This window comes from Phodopus roborovskii, unplaced genomic scaffold (assembly GCF_943737965.1).
Source record: "Phodopus roborovskii unplaced genomic scaffold, PHOROB, whole genome shotgun sequence".
In the NCBI taxonomy this organism is placed as follows: Eukaryota; Metazoa; Chordata; class Mammalia; order Rodentia; family Cricetidae; genus Phodopus; species Phodopus roborovskii.
In genome coordinates, this window is record NW_026126411.1 from 855,820 (window position 1) to 876,191 (window position 20,372).

At 48.7% G+C, this 20,372-nt stretch overlaps 1 protein-coding gene across 1 annotated transcript in view; it reads right to left on the minus strand.

Moving 5' to 3' along the window:
* Ice1 (interactor of little elongation complex ELL subunit 1) overlaps positions 1-8,017 on the minus strand; it is a 44,866-nt gene extending 36,849 nt beyond the window's left edge. Inside the window, exon 1 of the mRNA XM_051182711.1 lies at positions 7,696-8,017. Coding sequence (XP_051038668.1) covers positions 7,696-7,776 — 81 coding nt within the window. The 5' untranslated portion in view covers positions 7,777-8,017. The remainder of the gene's footprint in view (positions 1-7,695) is intronic.
* Positions 8,018-20,372: the final 12,355 nt, after the last annotated feature.

Genomic DNA, 20,372 nt, shown 5'->3' on the forward strand with positions numbered 1-20,372 from the left:
TACACAGAGCACAGACCGAGGTTGAGACACAGACAGACACAAGAAGGCAGAGTGCAAGCTGTGTAAGCCCAGAGTCGGGGTGAGACAAGGAAGTGGGTGGTCCAGGCACACTGTGCAGTGGTCTGCGCAGGCAGCGCCATGCTGAGTTTCTTCTGGAGGTAAAGGAGGATGCAGCTCAAGCAAGAAGCAGCTGCAAGCTTCCTGCCAAGCCTTGGAGGCCAGCTCCAGTCTCCCACTCTGTGAGGGGAAGTGGTCCTCTGCCATCTTCCCAAGGTGTCTACTCGACACACACGTGCTCTAGTGCTGACCCATGCTGACCCAACATGGGGTGACAAAACCTGAGCAAATTAATCTGAAAATGGTGTCCACTCGTTCTCTGTCTTCCAGGGAGGTCAGAGGTAAGATCCAAGTGCTGGAGCTGGCTATTCCTCCATCAGTGAGTAGGTGAGCTATACCCCCACACAACAGCCCAGCAGGCCCTGAACACTCAGTTTGCAGCCAGCATACCCACCCCCAGCTCTTAATGAACCACTGAAGATTTCCAAACCTAAGGTACAATGAATGGAAAATGGGAGACCCGGGCCAGACTTGACGTAAACAACAAAAGCTGACAAAAAAAAAAAAAAAAAAAAAAAAAAAGCCCTCAACAGCACAAACACAATGACATAAATGATGGCACACCGGAGAATCCATGTGACAGTTAAAGGGACTCTGAGAACAACCGGAAAATCAGGCACTAGAACACCTAAAGCAGAGAACAGCCTGTGCTGGTGAGACTGTAGGAAACTAGCCCCCATCACAGTTGATGCCAGGGAACTAAGCACCATGACATTCCTGGGCCCACACTCAGAACAGAAAACATATGCCATGGCAAGTTCATAGTAATATTTCCAGGAGCACGCACTGCTCCCGCTACAAACAGAAACATAAGCTTAAGGCCCATTAAGATGGTTGAGCAACCCAACACTGACAAGGCAAAGCAATCAGCCATACAACTACCACATGAACCGTTAGAACTTTGTGTTGGATGCAACACCCACACACCCACAACAGACCCTACATACTAATCCCAGTCATGTAACTGAACTGTCCATAATAAGCAAGCCCATAGGTGAGGACTCAGCGGTAGGTAGACACAGGGAGGAGGGCAGGGAGGAGTGCTAGCTGGGAGAGGCTTCTGAGACGGAAGGTGGAAGGAAATGTCTCAGGAGGCTGCGGCCAATCAATCCCTCAACTGCTACATGTGTGGATCATTGACTGATTGCACACATCAAGAGCATGCATTTTGAACTAGTCAAGCTGTAGCTAGATTACAAACAGAGCATAATTACAGACTCAAAAGTTCTGACCTAGAAAAGAAAGCAAAAACAGAGACGGGAGAAAGAAAAAGACACCAAATCTTGGCGTCAGAGGAACCCGTCCCACAGGCCCAATGACAAGTGCTCTGGACAAAGCACAAGGAAAAGATGTAAAGACATGGGAAACAGTGTCAAGCCTTGGGCCCCATCCCCAGTGTCCATTGTGTGAGGGAAAGTGCTTCTCCAACGTCTATCGGGAAGCCCGTGGATCCCAACAGGATGCCACCTATGGAACAGAATTAGGATTTCAGATTGATGGAGACAGGGCAAAGCCTTCTAAGCACCTGAAGTTGGGAGGACCTTGCTACAGACCAGGGTCCTGCCCAGGAAGACTTCCCAATTTGGAGAGAAAATTCAAACTTCTGTATAAGAAAGACTTTCAAATCTACAAAGTCTCCTCAAGCTTCCCCTGTCCAAACATCCTTGCTCGGAGGGGCACCAGAAGATGTAAGCAGGTTCTGCCAAGAGCATAAAGTCACCCAAGAGTGAGTGTGATGGAGAACAGAAGTGTAGGTGGAAACAAGCAGGGTGCAGCAGAGCCCTGGATCAGCAGGGGAGGCTGGGAATGAAAGAATTAAAGGTTCCTTTCTCAGCCAGTAAATCGCCTGGCAGCCAGGCTAGTCTGGAGGCTGCAGCTCCTCCTGCCTTGGACTTGGGAGAGCTGGGGTTGCAGGTGTGTGCCACTATGCCACGCTGCATGGAAGGGTATTTAGGCAAAGCTGATGGCACTCCTCAACTCTTTCTAAAACCAAAATGCTTCTCTTTTTCTCATTTTCCTTCAAGGTCTTTGCTACTCCCCCTGGAATCTTCGCTGCCGTGCTTCCAGATGCCACACTGTAAATTCAAGTACTATGCCAGAGACAGCAAACAAACCTTAGCTCTACATTCATTTGAATCTGATTGTGTGATGGGGCAACATTTCTTACCCTCTACCTGCCTCAGGGAAACTAAAGAGCCTAACTTAATGGGAGGCATGCCACCAGGATCAGCCATGTTACATGTTCAGTGCACTGCAATCTCCAGCATGCAGTGAATATTCATGTTTAGGATGAAAAGAGAGCAAAGAGAATTATTCTGATTGTTCTTCAAGGTCAACTTGATTAGATTAGAATTACCTAAAAGACAAATGCACACAGAGTGTCTGTGAGGGAAGGAACTTCCAGAGGTTTAAGCAAGGGTGGAAGCCTGCTGTGACTGTGGGTGGGCAGCACCATCCCAAGGGCTAAGTGCCACATGGAATGGAAGGGATCAGGCAAGCCAAGCACTTGTACTCACTCCCAGCATCCTCACTGCTGGCGCAGAGTGAGCACACTACAGTTGGCACATATTCTCCATGGACTGTATCCCCTCAAACCATGTGCCAAAACAATAATAGGAAAAACCAAAACTAAAGTCCAATTACTAAACGCGCCATGGTGGTGTATGGCTATAATCCCAAAACTCAGCCCCACAGTGAGTTCCGGAGCAACCTAGATCAGCCACGCTACACTCTCTTTTAAAATATATATGAATTAGGGCAAGCAATAAACCATGAAGGGATGCAAAGTAATAATGTACGTTAGAGTATATTTAACCCGTGGTCTGAATTAACCTATTTAACCTGAACTGACACGTGGAAACAATCTCAACCCCACTAACTGAAGTCCTGCACAGTAAGAGGATGGGCGGTGATTGTGGAAAGACAGAGGCAGCATGAGTGCCCCACCTTCAACTTCCAAGATTAGGGATCTACAGTCTTCAACTAAAAACCAACAAATTTAAAGAGACAAGAAGGTTCAGTATAAAAATTCACATAATATAAGCAATTAAAAATGGTGTCTTTTGCAAAAAAAAAAAAAGATGTAGGCAGTACTACAGGCTGTCTTAATAGAACATCATATTCAGTTTTCTCTATCAACTTTGATCACATAGAACTCTGGCTTAGAGAAAACAAATGGGGGGGGGCGGATGGACATTAAAACCACAAAAATATAACATTCTAGAGTAGTGATTCTCAACCCGGGGGTCAAACAATCCCTTCGAAGGAGTCACCTAAGACCATCGGAAAACACAGTTGTTTGCATTATGATTCTTAACAGTAGCAAAATTACAGTTATGTAGTAGCAATAAAACGAATTTATGGTTGGAGGTCATCACAACATGAACTGTACTAAAGGATTGTAGCATTAGGAAGGCTGACAGTCACTGTCCTAGAGGGAAAGGAGGGCCTTCCAAGTTACCTGTTTTAGCCCCTTCTGCACTGCCCCCAAGGCCTGTGTGCATGCCAGTGTGAAAAGTCAGACATCCCAGTATCACCAGCTTACACTGCAATGCTCCTAATTGGACATTGTTCTCTCCGTGTCCAATCCAGGTTCGTTTACGTTGTGTGGAACTAAACTCTCTGAATAGCGAGATCAGCAGGTAAGATGGGTGGAGACCCTCTGGGTCCTTCTGACCCACACCTGAGTGCAGGTGGGAGCCACTACTCCACAATTCTACAGAAGGGAGGGCTGCCCTCTGTGGGGAGGAGGAGTGCTAGCTGCAGGTTTCTCTCTAGGCATTCATTCATTCTTTCACATTCATGCTTTCTGCTCCTGGAGCTTCCACATGTGGAGGATGCCATAAATGAAATACTCATGACCAGTCTCCTGTTCTGGGGAGTATCTGCAGCTTTAATAAGCACACCAACTCCGAGGACACATAGTATCATCAGATTTAGGCCCCACACTGATTTTTGTGACTGCTGAAGTTCTAGAACAAGTGGATAGTGGGCTACAAATCAGTAACAAGCTACCACAGTCCAAAAGGTCAAGAGTGCTCTATGAAGCTATCACAGGATACTTAAGATATTGTGAAGCACAGATGCCTTTAGATACATTTCTGAGGGAGTAGATAAAAAGGCAACTGTATCTTCCATGTTAAAGGAAAAACAAGGGCCAGCAGACAGGAAGATATTCTGCAAGCAAGAGACTTCATTTCAGATAAGGGACATGCTGCCCTAAGGCTCCAAGTCAGAAAGAAGGCCCAGCACTGCAGTAGGTGTCACTGTGAGAAAGCCTATGTGGACATCTTCAGAAGATCCAGGAGAATCAGTGGTTTGAAACTCTAGGGATTCTCTACAGGTAAGCTCCATAGAGCAGGCACTTCCTGTTTAAGTGTCCTTACCTTTTCCACCCCTCCCCATTCCATGCTTTCTTCTTCAAGGGCCTAGCCTCAGTCCCAGACCCTCTTCAGATGGTTGAGGTTTTCAAAGTTTAAGTGTCTCAAAGGACTACCCAAACCCCCTTCCCCTCAAAAAAAAGGAAATATTTTTTTTCCCTTTGAACTCAGCATCCATAGAAAAGTAGAAACCAGCTTCCACTTCCTTGGAAATGCATTAGGACATTTCAGAGATACTCCACAAACATCTGAAAATGGCTAAAACTCCCTAGTCTAATGCCATTTTAAAACTCCAGCCTCATATTTTCCAACAGCCTTCCTACTTCGGCTAGTTTCCTTTCATCTTCCATCACAGTTCACAAAGTTATTCAAAGACTGAAATTGTGGTACCTTCTCCTTCCCCACAGGAGAAGCTGTCTTGCTGCTCACACTTACGTGCTTTTCGTGTTATCATTCCTTAGATGAACTCCCATGCTGTAATACTCTCACTGGGCCACATTGGTGAGAAGACTAACCCTTGGCCAAACCTAGCTTCCTGGGCCTCCCACCTGTACTACACATTTCCATCCTGTACTGCCCATTCTGCTTTGGTGGTGTTAATAGACAAAAGGTTCCCTTTCTCAATACACAGGAAATAAGCACAGAGCCTCACTGTCTACATCTGCTAGAAACCTATCTTGAAAATTAAAGAAATGTTCCAGAGACAGGACTCACAGCCTCTCTGGAACACAGTTGCCCTGAAAGGCCTTTCCAAAAGCCAACTTCCTGTTGTTAGGAGCATAGCCATGGGATTCTTTTACTCTTGAGTCTATGGCTGCTTTCACACCTTGATGGCAACTGAGCAGGTGTGAACAAGCCCCCAAAGCCCAGTAATTTATGATCTCGCCCCTTACAGAAAAGAGTTTACAGACCAGGCCTATGGGGATCTAAAGGAACCTTCCCCTCTGGTTGCTGTTCTGGGAACCAAGAGTGGAAGTGTGTCTTGGAGGGAAAGGAAAAGGGGTGCCCTTGGGAAGGGAAAGCAGCAGCTTCTAGGACATAGCATAGGTCAGAATGCTTTCTACAGTAAAGATGGTAAGGGTCAAGAGAACCAGTAATTGGATGAAGGCTATCAGAATAGACAGGTACAAGGATGGTCTCAAGCAACCTGAAGGACTCTAGGACTCTATGCCTCTGATGATTCAACAGAACAGAGACTCCTGGTGGGCAGTGTGTGGAGGTGGCTCTCAGGAGGGCAGAGGAGCACAGTTCACACAGCTGCTCTGTGAAAATACCTCCAGTGGCTCTGAGAAGCCCAGGCCTACACAATGGTGTGTGGCCAGGGCTCTTCTTGTTGTTCTGGCCTCTGCAAACCCCAAACACTCAGTCTCACTGGCTTTCTTGCTATCTTAGTTCTATGGTTTCTACTACTGTGAAGAGACACTGTGTCCACGGCAGCTCTTGGGGGGGGGGGTTGGGGGGTAGGGGGGAAGAGAGAAAACAAATTTTAATTGACTTGGCTTGCTTAGTTGCAGAGGTTCAGTCAACCATGAACATGGCAGGGAGCATGGAGCTGAGACTACTATATCTTACAGGCAACAGGAAATCAATCGACACACTGGGCTATATCCTGCGTATATGAAGCCTCTAAACCCACTTCACAGTAACACGCTTCCAACAGAAGGCTTGGCCCAGATTAAAGATGTGCCCTCCAGCCTCAAAATCTGGACTAAAGGCCTGTGTGTCATCCAGCCTCCTCCAACAAAGTCACACCTCCTCCAATAATACCACACCTCATAATAGTGTCACTCCCCATGGGCTTATTATAGGGGCAAAAACATTCAAACCACCACATTTACTCTGTACAAAAACACTGGGAAAGCACCTGCTTCAGGTTTCGAGGCATCCACTAGGATGTTTGTCTCAAAAAAAAAAAAAAAAAAAAAAAAAAAAATCAACAGAATCTACTGTCTTACTACTTTGCTCAGACCTGATCTTCCCAGAGATCACAAAATCCCAGCAACCACCATCCTGGTCCTTACCTACTCTTCCCTCCTATTTTTGACTCTATTTGTCACCAATACCAATACATTACTTATAATTTTCCTCTTCTCTTTACGTTGCTATGGAGATACAAAAAAATTCTTTAGTGAATGAACAGGCTCAAAGAACAAATATGGTCTATTAGAGATGTAGGAGCATGCCATTTAGATGGGAGCAGAGGCTTATAACATACCCACACAATGTTCATTTTATTTATACAACAGTGCCAGCCCCATTTCCTATTCCAAAAAAACAACTAGAATATATAAATCAACACAAACATTGCATTTTCAATAAAAATCAAGTATCTATGGATGACTACCTAAGCCTGCATCCCTTCTGATCTCATCTCACCAGCCAAGAGGCTTCCGAAAGCTTTGTTCATCAAGCATCAGTCCTTTCTCATCACAGAAACGATCCCAACCCGTTAAAACCGATATCCAGAGCTGCCTTTCAACATTCACATCTGCCACTGCCTCAAAAACACATCACTCGTACACCCTGACATCTTCCATAATTTTCTTTCCAACATCTAAAATCCTGCTGATACTAGCATACGTCATCTTACTCCTGTCCACCTGATTCACAACCATGTGAACAGTGCCTAGAACGCAAGGCAGAAAGGCGATCAGGTGACTGGGACAAGGTGAAGGAGGTGAGCTGGGAATATTTCCACTACATCAGTAAACCCCACAATTCATCTGCAGCGATTCATTGTTGAGAACAGAGCATGGCACCGTAACAAACTACCGCAACATCTCAGTGGAATATTTTAATCAGACCAGTAACACATTACTTAGCAAAAGCTACGCTTGACGGTGCATTAATAGATAGGCGTAAGCTGAAATGCAGCTCCCGCATCTTGAAGGCTAGTGACTCGGACACGCAACATAAAAACATAAAACCTTTGCCTTCAAGTATCAGATAATCTGGAGTGTGAAAAGGCCTTCATCCCAGGGAGCAAGATTCCCTCTGCACTTAAGAGTCACCCACCAATCCAACTGGGCCCTGCAGACCCTGGATCTGGGCACGGGAGAAAGGAGCCCTGCAGAGCACGCTCGCTCTAATCTGCCACCAGCATCGCACCAGGTGAACCAATTCTGGAACCCGTGATTAAACAAAGCACAGACACCCGATCCCACGACAGCGCAAAAGGGTGGGCCAGGGATCCTCGTACCTGCTGCAGGGAGGCGCAGCCCTGACACCGCGCGAGGTCGGCTGGCCCCGGCGCCGCCGGGTGCGTCTCGCCGGGCATCATGGTGCTCCGACCGGGCCTGCAGGACGCGCGCTCAGGGGCCCGCTGCCTCGGCCCTGCCCCGCCGCCCCGGCCACCTCCAGCCTGGCCGCTTCCCGCCGGGCGCGGGCAGGTCCATGCGTGCGCAGAGGTCCCCGTGGAGGCGGCCTAGGACTCACACCAGCATAGCAAGCCCAGGGCACTGGGGAGCGGCGCAGCCCGGAGGGCCCAAGCGCGACGACAGCACAGCAGGACCCCGCCCCACCCGGCCCCGCCCCTTATCCGGGCTGCCCGCAGCGACGCCTGAGCAGAAAGCCGGCGCAGTGCAGGGGCCGCACAAAAGACGAAGCTCTAGGGCGCGTTCCGGGAGAGCGGATCAAGATCCAGGTCCTGCCTCTAAGGATTGTCTGCCCCCTCTCCTGCATGCCTGCCGCGCTACAGGCCCTGTGTAGACACCTAAATCCCTTCAGCCTCCAGGAGGCGGAGCCTATGATGCCTTTAGGACACAGTCTTTCCAAGGACGACCTTAGCCTGGGGGGCGGAGGACGGACTACAATTCCCAAAGTGCCTCGCGGCAGAAGGGACCTAGCGCCTTCCAGGCTAACCTCCACCGCCCCATCCTTCTAGGAGATGAATCCCACATCTAACATCTGGGCCACCGTGCTTATGCTGTAGAGGTGAAAGGGACAACGTCTCACTCGGCTTTAAAGGCTGCTTGACTCCGGGGTTTGAACTCTCGCTGACCTCCTATCATTGTATCCACCGCTCTCAGAAACGTTTCTTTGTTGCCATAAGTATCTCCTCCCAGGAGTCTCTGGCCTCTCCTCATCTGGTTACAAAGTCCCAATTTCTGAGATTGCGTCAGTGGTGTTGCATGTGTTCAGTGAGCATCCAGACCCTGCAGTCCTATCCTAACTCTCCAGTGGAAAGTGCAATTGATAACACTCAAACCCCACACACCCTGTCCACTTTTCAAGCCACCTTCTTTGACGTTGAAGGACCGGATGGATACCTAGAGAGGGCTGGATGCCTTGTCGTAGTTTGCACCCAGGCAGACAGGCCCATGATCTGACACACCGTACACAGTCTGTGTAGAAGGTGAGGTCCGGGTCTCAGAGGCTGCTGAACAGAATGCATAAGAGGAACATACTTAAATTTTAAGGTCAGAGCCAATCCCTGGTAACTAACAGGCTAGGCTTGGCCACCCATCCACCACATGCCAACTAAAGGACACAATAGTGATAAGCAGACAAATATGTACCCAATGTGGTCACATTAGGAGATAAAAGAGATCCACTGACTAGCCCCACCTCTGGCCATTACCCTAAACCCATCTTCTGAATCATGGCATTAGAGACTGGGGAAATGGATGTGGACTCTGGCAACTGTCCAGTTCTCACTTCTGACCCATACAGATTTATCTTCACAGTAATTTCATTTTCCAACTGGGTGGGTTTGTTTGTATTTATTTTATTGAAAATCGCCTTAGCAGAGAACTCTACTACATTCTGGCAAAACAGCATACCATGACATGGTCCTGAGAGGCTAAGTGATGCTCTCCTACCATAGCACATTTCCTGTGCTTGCCTGCTTCCTGAAGCACTCGGTCATCTCCCCGAGGTGTGTGGAAGTCCCACTTGGCCTTCCAGGCCCCCCACTTTATTTCTTTAGTCCCAAGATAACACCCGTTTCCTTGTTGGTTTCTTAGTTTCAACTAAATTTTCAAATACCACATTTTGAATTGTGTGCTGATCTTCTTTTTTAACCTCAGGGTTCACTATGCAGAAATAAACTATTTGTCGTTCACCGATGGCTCTATCCATCTTGGAAGATAACTACACCTTGCTATGATTTGTCCCCTCACAGACGGGCTGTTGTTTAAGTCCTTTTTCATGTTAGTAGGAGAATAGGCATTTACACCACTAGGTGAGCATTTAGAGGTAGAAACTTGGGGTGGGGAGGACCAGTAGGGTTAGAGCGGAGCCCCTCGATGGGGGAGCAGTAGCTACAGAGGTGACCAGTGCTGAGACACAGGTGCACTCTCTGATTCTTGCCCTGCAATGCCCTGCCTCGGGGCTTCTCCCGGCATAAGGCCACTACCAGGTGTTTCCCCTTAGCCTTAGGCTGCTTTGCCTAAGTGAGACCAACTCCACCCTTTAAATCTCCCAGCGTGTGGCCTGTTATTAGTAACAGTAAACAGACTCAGACAACCAAGTGTGGAGGGGATTGCTGGTAGCAAGTACATGGCAACAGGAGAGTGATAGTTTGAGACTGAAAGGGATTTGGAGGAACAGGCATCTAGTAAGTTCTAAGGCAATGGTTCCTAATGCTGCCACCTTTTAATACAATCCCTTATGTCGCGGTGACACCCAACTATGAATTTATCTTCACTGCTACTTCATAACTGAAATTTTGCAACTATTAGGAATCATAATGTAAATATCTGATGTTCTTGGTATCCAATATGTGAACCCCTATGAAAAGATGTTTCAACCCTTCCCCAAAATGGGTTGTGACCCACAGGTTGAAAACTGCTGTTCTAAATGATCTTCAAAAATGCTCTTGGTGAAGCCTCAGAGGATGAGAGTAAGGAACTGCTCTCAGGGGGAAAGGAGGGGCCTCCTGGGAGCTGGAAGAAAGGTCATCCTCACCCTTGTTACAACATCATCCCTGTTACAACATCACCACCGGTAACTTGGAGATAGGACCAGTGTCCCGAAGCTTGTAGAAAGAAGACTGAACTGGAAAGTGATCCACTGCTCTTCGCCGCCAGTCGGTGGATTTCAAAACAAAGCATTGAAGCTGCAACAGGGGTCACATTGGCTACTTTTAGAGTCCAGGTGAGATTGCCCAGCAACAGTGATGAGAAAAATAGGAAAGAGCCGACCCTTTTGTATACCTGCACCCTGGCAGGAAAGGAGTGAAAAGATTATAAGCTGAGTGTGCGCAGGAGGAAGAGGCCAGCATCCACAGCAGGCTAAGGAGCCGTTTCACCCCCAAACGGAGCCTGGTGCGCTCTTGGCCTCACTGACTAGGGCATCTGGGATTCATTTGCCTGAATTTGGCAGCAAAACACAACACAACAGCTGCAACCACTGTTCAGACTTTGGTGTTTGGAGTAAGAGACTTAGAGAGATGCCTAAGAGGAGTAACGGCCGGCCACCAGGCTGAAGGCCCTGAGATGACCTTCTGTGGCTTCTTGCTCTGTGGTACCACACACATGAGAGACTGTACAAGAGGGCCTTTACTTGGTCTTAGATTTACAGAACCATAAGCAGAATAAACCTCTTTTTAAATCTTACCCAGCTGTTGATATATGGTATTAGCAACACAAAACAGCCAAGACATACCTCAGCCTAATTGGTAGTTGGAATGTATTTGGCCCCTATAAACTCATAGGGACTGGCACTATTAGAAGGTGTGGCCTTGTTGGAGGAGGCTGGATGACACATGCCTTTAATCAGTCCTTGAAACTGGAGGGCTCACCTTTAATCCGGGCCAGTATGTCACTGTGGGGTGGGCTTTGAAGTACTTTTCTCAAGCTTCACTTGATGTGACAGTCAGTTGATTTCTTGTTGCCTGCAAGATTAGTGGTCTCAGCTCCAACACCACTTTCTGTCTTCACTCGGTCGGGCATACTCCCTGCATGATTTTAATGGACTGAACCTCTGACACTGTAAGCAAGCCTCCTCAATTAAATGTTTTCTTTGTAAGAACTGTTGTGGCCATGATGTCTCTTCACAGCAATAGTAAACCATATTAAGATACCCAGCATCCAGACGAAAAGCAGAGATGCAGCATTCATTGGGAAGGAGAAGACGGAAGGATCCCTTGGCGTGCTGGCAGCTAATCTAGTGGGACCCAGAAACTTCAGGTCCCATGGAAGACTCAAACATGCATAGGAAGAGACCTAAACCCTGTCCTTCACATGTGCACACTTGCATATGCACACCCCTCCACAGATACATAGACGCATGCATACATGTGCATAGGCGTGCACACACGGAGGCAGAGAGAGAGAGACAAAGCAAGAGACAGAGAGACGGAGGGAGGGGATGGAAGAGGGAGGGGAGAGAAGTCCAAAGAGCCATTAGGAGAATCTACCTAAAGGCCCACATCCTTGCCTCAGCCCTCCTCCATCCCCAGACATATGTAGCTTCTAGGAAGCAAAGCTTTGGGAGTTGGTGTGATCGAGTGGCCTGCCTCAGCTGGAGTGGCCGACAGTCAGTTCAGAGAGCTCGGAATTTTCACCATGGGAATTCACAGAGCCACTTGTCATCTGAAGGCACTGCATTTCTCTTTATGAGAAGATATATATGGGGCTCAGTCGTCAAAGTGCACAGACTGAGTTTGATTCCCAGAGCCCACATTTCAAAGACAAACAAACAAAAAGCAGGCACACTTGTAACCTCAGGGCTGGGCACACAGAGGCAGGCGACTCCCTGAGGCCTTCTATCTGGGCAGAGTAGCATACATGTTGGTTTCTAGGTCAGTGAGAGGTTCTGTCTCTAAAAACGAGGTGGGTGGCACCTGAAGAATGAGTGGCACTTGGCCTCCACACGCATGCTCACATAGGTGTGTCTTCATACTTACACACACAAGAGGAAAAGAGAGTCTTTAATCAACTACACAAAAGTGGGCTGAATTCTGTTATGAATTTTAAATCCCCCAACCACCAGTAAGAGCCCCCGATCCTGACAAGTCTTCAATTATGTCCATTTCTCGTTCTGTAATGTAATGTTAGTATCTGGCCACCAGGTGGCTATCTTTCCCCGTGAGTGTTTTAGAAGGGCCTCTTTCCAATAGCCTTTAGGAGATCCTTGGGGGAGGGGAGATGGCCAGTGGGACCTTCTACAGAAGCAGGTTGTGTAGGAGTGACCTAGCTAGCCCTCCACCTGTCAGCTTGGTCCTAAAGGCCTTTCTCCAGTGTCTGGACTACACCTGACTGCAGTGGGCCGCAGGTGTTCCAAGCTTCAGCTCTACCCTTCAGGATGGGTAACGCAGGAGGACAAGCACAGTTCTGGGAACAATTCCCGTGCATGCTAAAAGAACAGCAAGGCCTCTCCTGTTTTCAATCAGTCTTAGCCTAGACAGAATGCAAAACTGTCAGATATAAAGGCAGAAATGAGACAGGTTCCCACGCCGCCATACCCTGACCCAGGCAGGACCTCTGCTTGCTTGTGCATACATGGTAGTTGTAATGACCTGTCACATGGGAGGAAGGTAGACCTAGAGGGGACATATGCTAACATTAAGCCTTCTAGATGAGGATATGAAAGGGAGTGACATGTTTTTCTTTATCTGGGGCCAGTGAGTTCCACCAAATGATTCACTTAGAGCTGAATATGTTCCCTGGGCTGGTTTCCAGGGAGCTGTGGGTTGCTTATGGGAGCTTGATCAGAGGTACCTGCTGTTGTAATTTAAGAAAAGCAGTGCTTGAGAGAAAGACTCCATGCAACAGGGTTCAAGCAGAGGGCAATGTTATTAGGGAAAGGGATCATAAAAGGGGGAAAGGGAAGGGGTGAGACCAGTCTCCAGAGACAGGAGCAGTGCAGCAGGAGAGAGAGGAGAAAGGAAAAAGCAGGAGAGAGAGTGGGAAAAAGAGGGAGAGAGGGAGAGAGGAGGATGGGAGGTAGGCAGGACCCTTTTAAAGGGAACATAGTGAATGTGCACAGGTGGTGCTCTTAGTGGCTGAAGCTGAGGGTGTATCCTGTCAGAACCCCAAGGACAGCCCAGTACAGATGCCTGAGCATACCCGTGCTTATGGGAAACAGGCACGCACATGCAATGAGCTACATTTTCACCACACTGGAGCAATGAGGGTCTCTGTGCTATAATAGACCACAGAGTGACTTAGCCCCAAGAGAACAGAGAGACATAGAAAAATGGTACCAGCAGGTGTTCTGTAGCAGTCAGGGACAAGGCAGGGTTTGCAACTCTTCAGAGGGGAGCTGGCAGTCTCCCCAGAACCACAGCTGTCCGGAGCTCTGACCTCCTCCTATGACCCCAAGGCCATGATGCCATCAGCTTACTAAAACTTGTTTCTGTTTGCCCTGAACACTGAGGCAGCTTCCAGTCCCCTTGTATCTGTCACTCAATTCTCCTGGCTGCCCATTGGTGGAACGATCCCTCCTTTGCCCTTTGTCACCTCTACTAATGGGGGAAAGGTGACTCTTGGGCTTTTGCGTCAATCCCGATCCTCCACTTGTGTTTTCTGCTTCTTGATGTTGGGACACAGGCTGTGTGCCTTGCAGCTACACATCACAAAGTGACTGAGTTCATACCTCCTGCTCCAGTGTGCTTAATTCCGTGCCCAAATCCTCACTTTTGCACCTTGACAGTGATGTTTCCCCATGCAGCAACATCAGCATCCCTCATGCCGTGTCTCTTGCAGAACCAGGTCCATAATAATGCCTTTTTGGGACATGGCGTTGGTTCCCAGTTCTATTGGATCGTACCTCCCAGTGCGGAGACTGCAGCAGCAGCAGCAGCACCTCAGGACAAAGCCCCTGTCCCCTATTCACTAAGTCTTAAAACTGTGGTTGCCTATACATGACCTGAATAAAAATGACACATGACAATGTGGGCTGCAGAATGCTCATGAGGCCTCAACCCCACACAAAGAACTGACTACAGGCAACTAAAGAATGCTGAGAGTATGACAAGCCATCTCCCCAGGAAAGAACACCACTATCCCACACCAAATGCAGCCCCGAAAACAAATGGACAAGTAGCATTATACTGACTGCGCAGGTTACATTTAGAAAAACACACACACGCACACACACACACCAACAATTAATGACAAAAGAGGCCATGAACTTAAAAGAGAGCATGGAGGCGTATATAGGAACATTTGGGCAGAGGAAAGGGGAAGGTGGAAATTGTGTAATTACATCACAATTTCAAAATATGAGAAAAAGTATTTCTAAACGGTCAAAGCCCAGTCCTGAGGGCTCCTCCTTCGAGCTGCCGAGCTCTGGCCTTCTTCTCCTGCAGGTCCCTGCAGTGGCCCCACGTGAGCCATCTTTATGGTCCTGTCTTACTTTAACTTTGGTCAGTCCTGGGGTGCTTTTAGGGCTGACCTTGTTGGATTCAGGTGAGAGTCACATGGTAGGATTTGCAGGATCTTCAGAGTCCCATGGCCCTCGTGGGGCCCTGAGAGGAAGCATGCTGTGGTTGAGACACCTCACAAATCTGTGTCACAGCTGACAGAGTCATTCATGGTTTCCACTGGTTCAGCTTCTCCCTGTCCACTCCTGGAGGAATACCAGCCAGCTGGGGAACACCAGATCCGACCGGAGGAAAGGCAAGCCTTCTTGCCCTACCCCCATCCCAGCTAGACCCTCAAGGAATGGAATGGAATTCCCAGACTGGGAGAAATTTTAACTGCAAGATAAGAGAGAAAGGCCTGACCGGCAAACTGAAAGGGGCTTTGTGTTTTCTTAAAGGGGCTGTAAAGGCCAAGGTCCGTGCCTGACGTGGCAGCTAAGAGGGGCCCTAGTGATTGATTACACATCCACAATGGATGCACTGGCTTTCAGGTTGCACCCTCTTCTCCCCCCCCCCCCCCGCCACCCCTACCACGTGCCACCCTCCCTGGTTAAGACAAGTGTCACGTGAGTCCACCTCTCTTCCCTTCAGTGTGCACACATGACTCTCAGTGGACATCAGGCGTGTGATTATTTCTCCAGCTCCTTTCCTTTCCCCTGCCCCACTCCAGGTGGCCGCCCTGATGGGCTGACTGCCTGGGCTGTGTGGGCTGCACATGGTGCCTTTCCAAGCAGGGATCCTCCCAGGATTCCCAGATCCACTTAATGCACTTCCTCTGTGAGGTCCCCTGGTGCTGGCTTGTGGTCTCTGGTTGTTTCCATGCAAAGCTGTGCTGGATCCTTCTGAGTCTTTCTCTCTGCACCTCCACCCCTCCCCACACCCATGCATCTCAGAGTGCTGCTGGTGCTGTGCCACAACTAGCCCTGTGTTTCTCCAGTGGGAAGCCACCCTGTCACCTCCACACTCCCATCCCAGGTTCCCAGATTCCCCTTGGATTTCTGGAGGGAGCATGGTCATGTCCTCCCAGCTTCCCCCTGGGATTCCCGGAGGGAGCACTACAAAATCTGTCCAGCTTGTGCCTTCCTTGCTCAGTGTCCTTCACCTCCCAGCTGTGAGCATTGTCTGAGAGACAGAGACTGGACAGATTCCAGATTCTTTAGCAGCAGACACAAAACCAAATCTCCTTTTGGTGGGCTGGCTCCAAGCCAGGCTTTCTGTGTACCTACTGTCCTTGTCAGTCTCCAAATCTTACATGGCTGCCACCTCTCCGCCAAAATGCACCCAGCTCAGGTTCTCCAGCCCCGCACCCCCAGTTATCTTTCGCAAAGTCTGTGGATCACACTCCCTGAAATAAATATAAAATATTCAAAGCAGGTAAGCACGAGAGAGTAGGAACCTACAGTCATGTTCTTTACCAGAGCCTAAAGCACCACTCTAGCAAGGCCCTAGCTGATTTACAATGCCTACTCAGGGGCCAGAGTCATCAAGTGGCTGGCCCTGTGTGACTTGCTAAATGATTCTTAGCTATCTCCCCGATACCAGCACGGTGTTTACATACAGCAGGCTTTCGAACAGCCCCCACAGGCTACAGCCTGGAGAGCACACGTGGGGCTTTTCACCTGCTACACTTTTTGTCTGTGTTACATTAGGATGTGGTGTTACCAACCCTCTAAAGTTTCTCAGGCCCTCTCTTACCACCTGTTTCCACCTGCCTATCCACATACACACCTGAGACCCGGCCTTCCCGAGTCTCCCGCACTTGCCCAGGATGCTGTAATACACTGGTCCTCACCAGGCCCAGAGCCCATGCATTGTTCATCTTTCCTTGCGTGTCACCGCAGCACTGTAGCAGATGTTTACTGAGTGAAAACTGCACTGGACACTGTCAGCACAGGAGGATGTGAGTGAGCAGGAGAGAGGCAAGGAGTCTCCCCAACAGGGAGGGTGTATTCTCCAGGTCTCTGCCCATAGATCCTTGCCCCTTCTTGCTAGCTTCCTGCACAGTCCCTTTGACAGCCAGGATTACCTCCCCTTCCTCAACATACCCATGCCACCAGCATTTCTCTGGTTCCTTCCGGCACCAGGACTAGTTGTAGAAGCTGTGTGGTGTGGTGCCAGTGAAATCAGAGGCCGTTCCCTTTGAACTCATCAGAGCTGGTTCAAGACCCTTCATATGAAAGCCCTTGGGAGTGTGGGTGGCTGTTACATTACACAGCATGCATAGGAAGTGGCCTTGCCAGGATTTTTTTTTTTTTTTGTTTAGTGACCATACCAGTGTTCCTCATGAGCACAGTGTCATCATCCCCAAGCCAGAGTTACAGACTGTCCACCACCACTCTCAAACACACCCATGTTGATCTCTAACCCTTGTGTCCAGTTCTACTGCTCTTCATACAAGGCCGAGGACATTGCTGGCCTCTCATTCCCATCTGTCTGCTTACCTATGTCATCTGTGTGCCCTGGGATAGAGCCATCGTGAACATTACTCTGGCCATATACCTACCATACATGGATGTGGAACAAAAGTTCTTCAGAGCCCTAAGATAATCATAAACTGCCTCTGGGAATATTCCAAGGAAACAAAGAGCTATTCCTACAGGGAGGCCCCTGTGTCTCATCAAGCAAGGCGAACATCTTTGCTGACTTAATCACAACATCTCTAAGTCCCCTTGCTGTGGGACAGATCCCCATATCACCACTCTGTGGTCACTAAAACAAGGGCTGATGGATTCCATTCAGTGCTTCCCACACAATGGCCCTTTGATGTCTCTGGTTCCATCTGAGGAACACATCTTTCTACATTTGTGAGCCTGGGTATAGGCTTGTTTCTCATGGGGGTCCTTTAGGAGAATTTGGAAGATGTGGGGTAGCTGAAAGAGTATCTCTAGAGGGCTCATGACATCAGTGTTCACAAGCTATAATAAATTCTCATTCTCCATTGGGGTATCCTAGACCTGACACGCCTCCACATGTAACTACATCCCTGTTGGTGACAGCCAGCACTCGAGGCTGAGACCTCCCACACACTCTCTTTTCCCATGTGGACAATCACGTCATGCCTCTTGGGGTAGCAGCTCAAGAAAAGTAATAGCCTGTGCAGCCCTGACCATGCCTCAAAACAAGCAGTGCCAACTCCCATCCTAACTCCCAGCGTATCACACACACACACACACACACACACACACACACACACACACCAAAATAAAAGTGTATTTAAATGTAAGTCCACAATATCTTCCATGGATTAAGAAAAGAAACCCTAAAGTTAGAAGACCACCAGTGACTCCTTTCACACTTGCCTGTCTTGCTGTCTTGTCCTTCTGAGGACAGCTGTGTCACCTCTCTGCCACCAACCACTTGCCCTGCTTCTCGAAGCCCCCTTGCCCTGCTTTTCACCCCTCTATCTCCTTTTCCTTCCCCTGACTTCTGACTTCACCTCACTCATATGCCTGCTGCAAGGCCACCCCGACAGAGAGCATCCTGGCACAAACTCAGCTCATCCCATCCCTCCCCAGCTCTCAGCTGCCATCCCCAGCAGATGATGCCTATGCATTTGCTCACCACCTCTCTCCCCAGGCATGGGGGCTTCCAGGAGGAGAACCCATGTCTTTGTTCATTGCTGTGTCCACACGGCTGACATCATTCCTCACACACAGCAACCATTCAAAAACGTACCTGTTGAAAGACCCATGAGTGGAGGAATTAATGGAAGTTTTCCAGCTGGTACCTGAAGAAAATCACAACCCAGGGAGAAGAGGAATGAGAAAGTTAAGCAGTGCTGTGCCTTGGTATTGACCCAGAGGGCTTGAAATATAGGACCACAGAAAAATACACATGTGAGCATCTAGAAAATTTTCACTGATAACACCAAAACTTGGGGAGGGGTAAATCAAGATGTCCTTTAGAAAGCAGATTAACAAGTGAACCATAGTGCATCCTGGCAATGGAATAGTATTCAGCAGTGAAGAGAAATGAGCAGTCAATCATTAAAGAGTATGGGGAGGGGGTAGACCTTAACGGTTGATTCATTAAGGAAAGAAGCCCATGTAATAAGGCTGTGAGTTCTGTGATTCCATGGCATGCCGGAAAGGTGAAACTGTGGAGTCACGGAGGAGGTCCTGGGTGCTCCGGAGAAGAAAGGGTAAATGGCAGAGCATAGGGGAGTTTCACAGCAAGGCTGCTGTTCTTATGACTCTTCGATGTACATGTGTGCAGCTTTACAAACTCAAGAGTGAAGCCTAATGTGGACTTCTAACCTCCCCTAAACCAGCCTGACTCAGCCCTGATGGGAATCAGCACTGATAGGGAGCTGCATACAGGCAGGAAGGAATGCTCGGGGGAGGGGAACCTCCCTGCACTGCCCCCCTTGCCTTTTAAAATAACCACAAAACCTTTACAAAGTTAAGTCTACTTGAAAAGCAAACAAGAGCAAAGTGTCAGAGTGACAACAGCCTCAGAGTCTGGGGTAATTTGTTGTGCTGAAGACAGCGGTCTGTAAGGGTCTCCAGAAGGCAAGGGGCAAAGGGCACTTGCATGGAATAATTGAGGCAAGAGGTGGGCATGGGTCAGATTGGACAGGCATCCAGAAGCTGGGGCAGAAACCTTTCATATGACCGAGTTTAGGAATGACATAGTATTGATGTGTGAACAATGATGTGGTTGTCCTAGGAAACTGACAGGGAGATGACAGTAGAGGAGGCAGAGAGATGATTCCGTGGCCACGATGCAGACACCCGGGGATACTTGGCTGCTGTCCACATAGGGGACTGAGTGGGAAGGACACCCAGTGTGCACAGATGCCGCTGGTGCCGGCAAGAGTATGGTTAGAGGGTTGGTGGGCTGAGGGGAGGGAAGGGATTGTGCTGACTCCTGGGAGTCTACCCTGAACCATGTGAACAGAAAGGTGGGGTGTCACTTCCTGGGTTGACTTTCAACTTTTGAGTTTAACCTTGTAGAGGTGACAGAGACCCAACCAGGTGGACACATAATGGCTACTTGGCATTCCTAATTCCGCTTACATTTTACCATTTACTTGTTTATGTGAATTTGCCTGTGTGTGTGTGTGTGTGTGTGTGTGCGCGCGCGCGCGTGCCTATGCACATGTCATGGTATATTCACCAGGATCAGAAGTGAGCCTGATGGAGTTGATTCTTTTCCTCCAGTGTGTGGGTCCTGGGAATTGAACTCAGGTCATTAGGCTTGTGGCAAGCGCCTGTACCTAATGAACCACCTCACTGGCCCTCCCAAGGTGACTGTCCATAGCCAGAACTTCAGAGGTAAACAGACATCATATAGGGGAGGGGGAGCTGTGAAAACCAATTTCTTTCAGTGGTTCATTCATCAACATAATGTACAGAGCCTCACTCTGCTCTTTGGGAAGAGTTGTGCCAGGAGCTGGAACACAGGACAGGAAAGTTCAAAGTGCCTTCCACTGGGATTCAGCTCCTCACAGAGACAACAGAAGTTAGCCCAGCCAAGATTTGCCTCGACTCTTCTGGGACAAATAGCTGAACCTAGAGCCATGAATGTCTGTCTTTGAAGCTATGAAATAGGAACGACATCTTTAT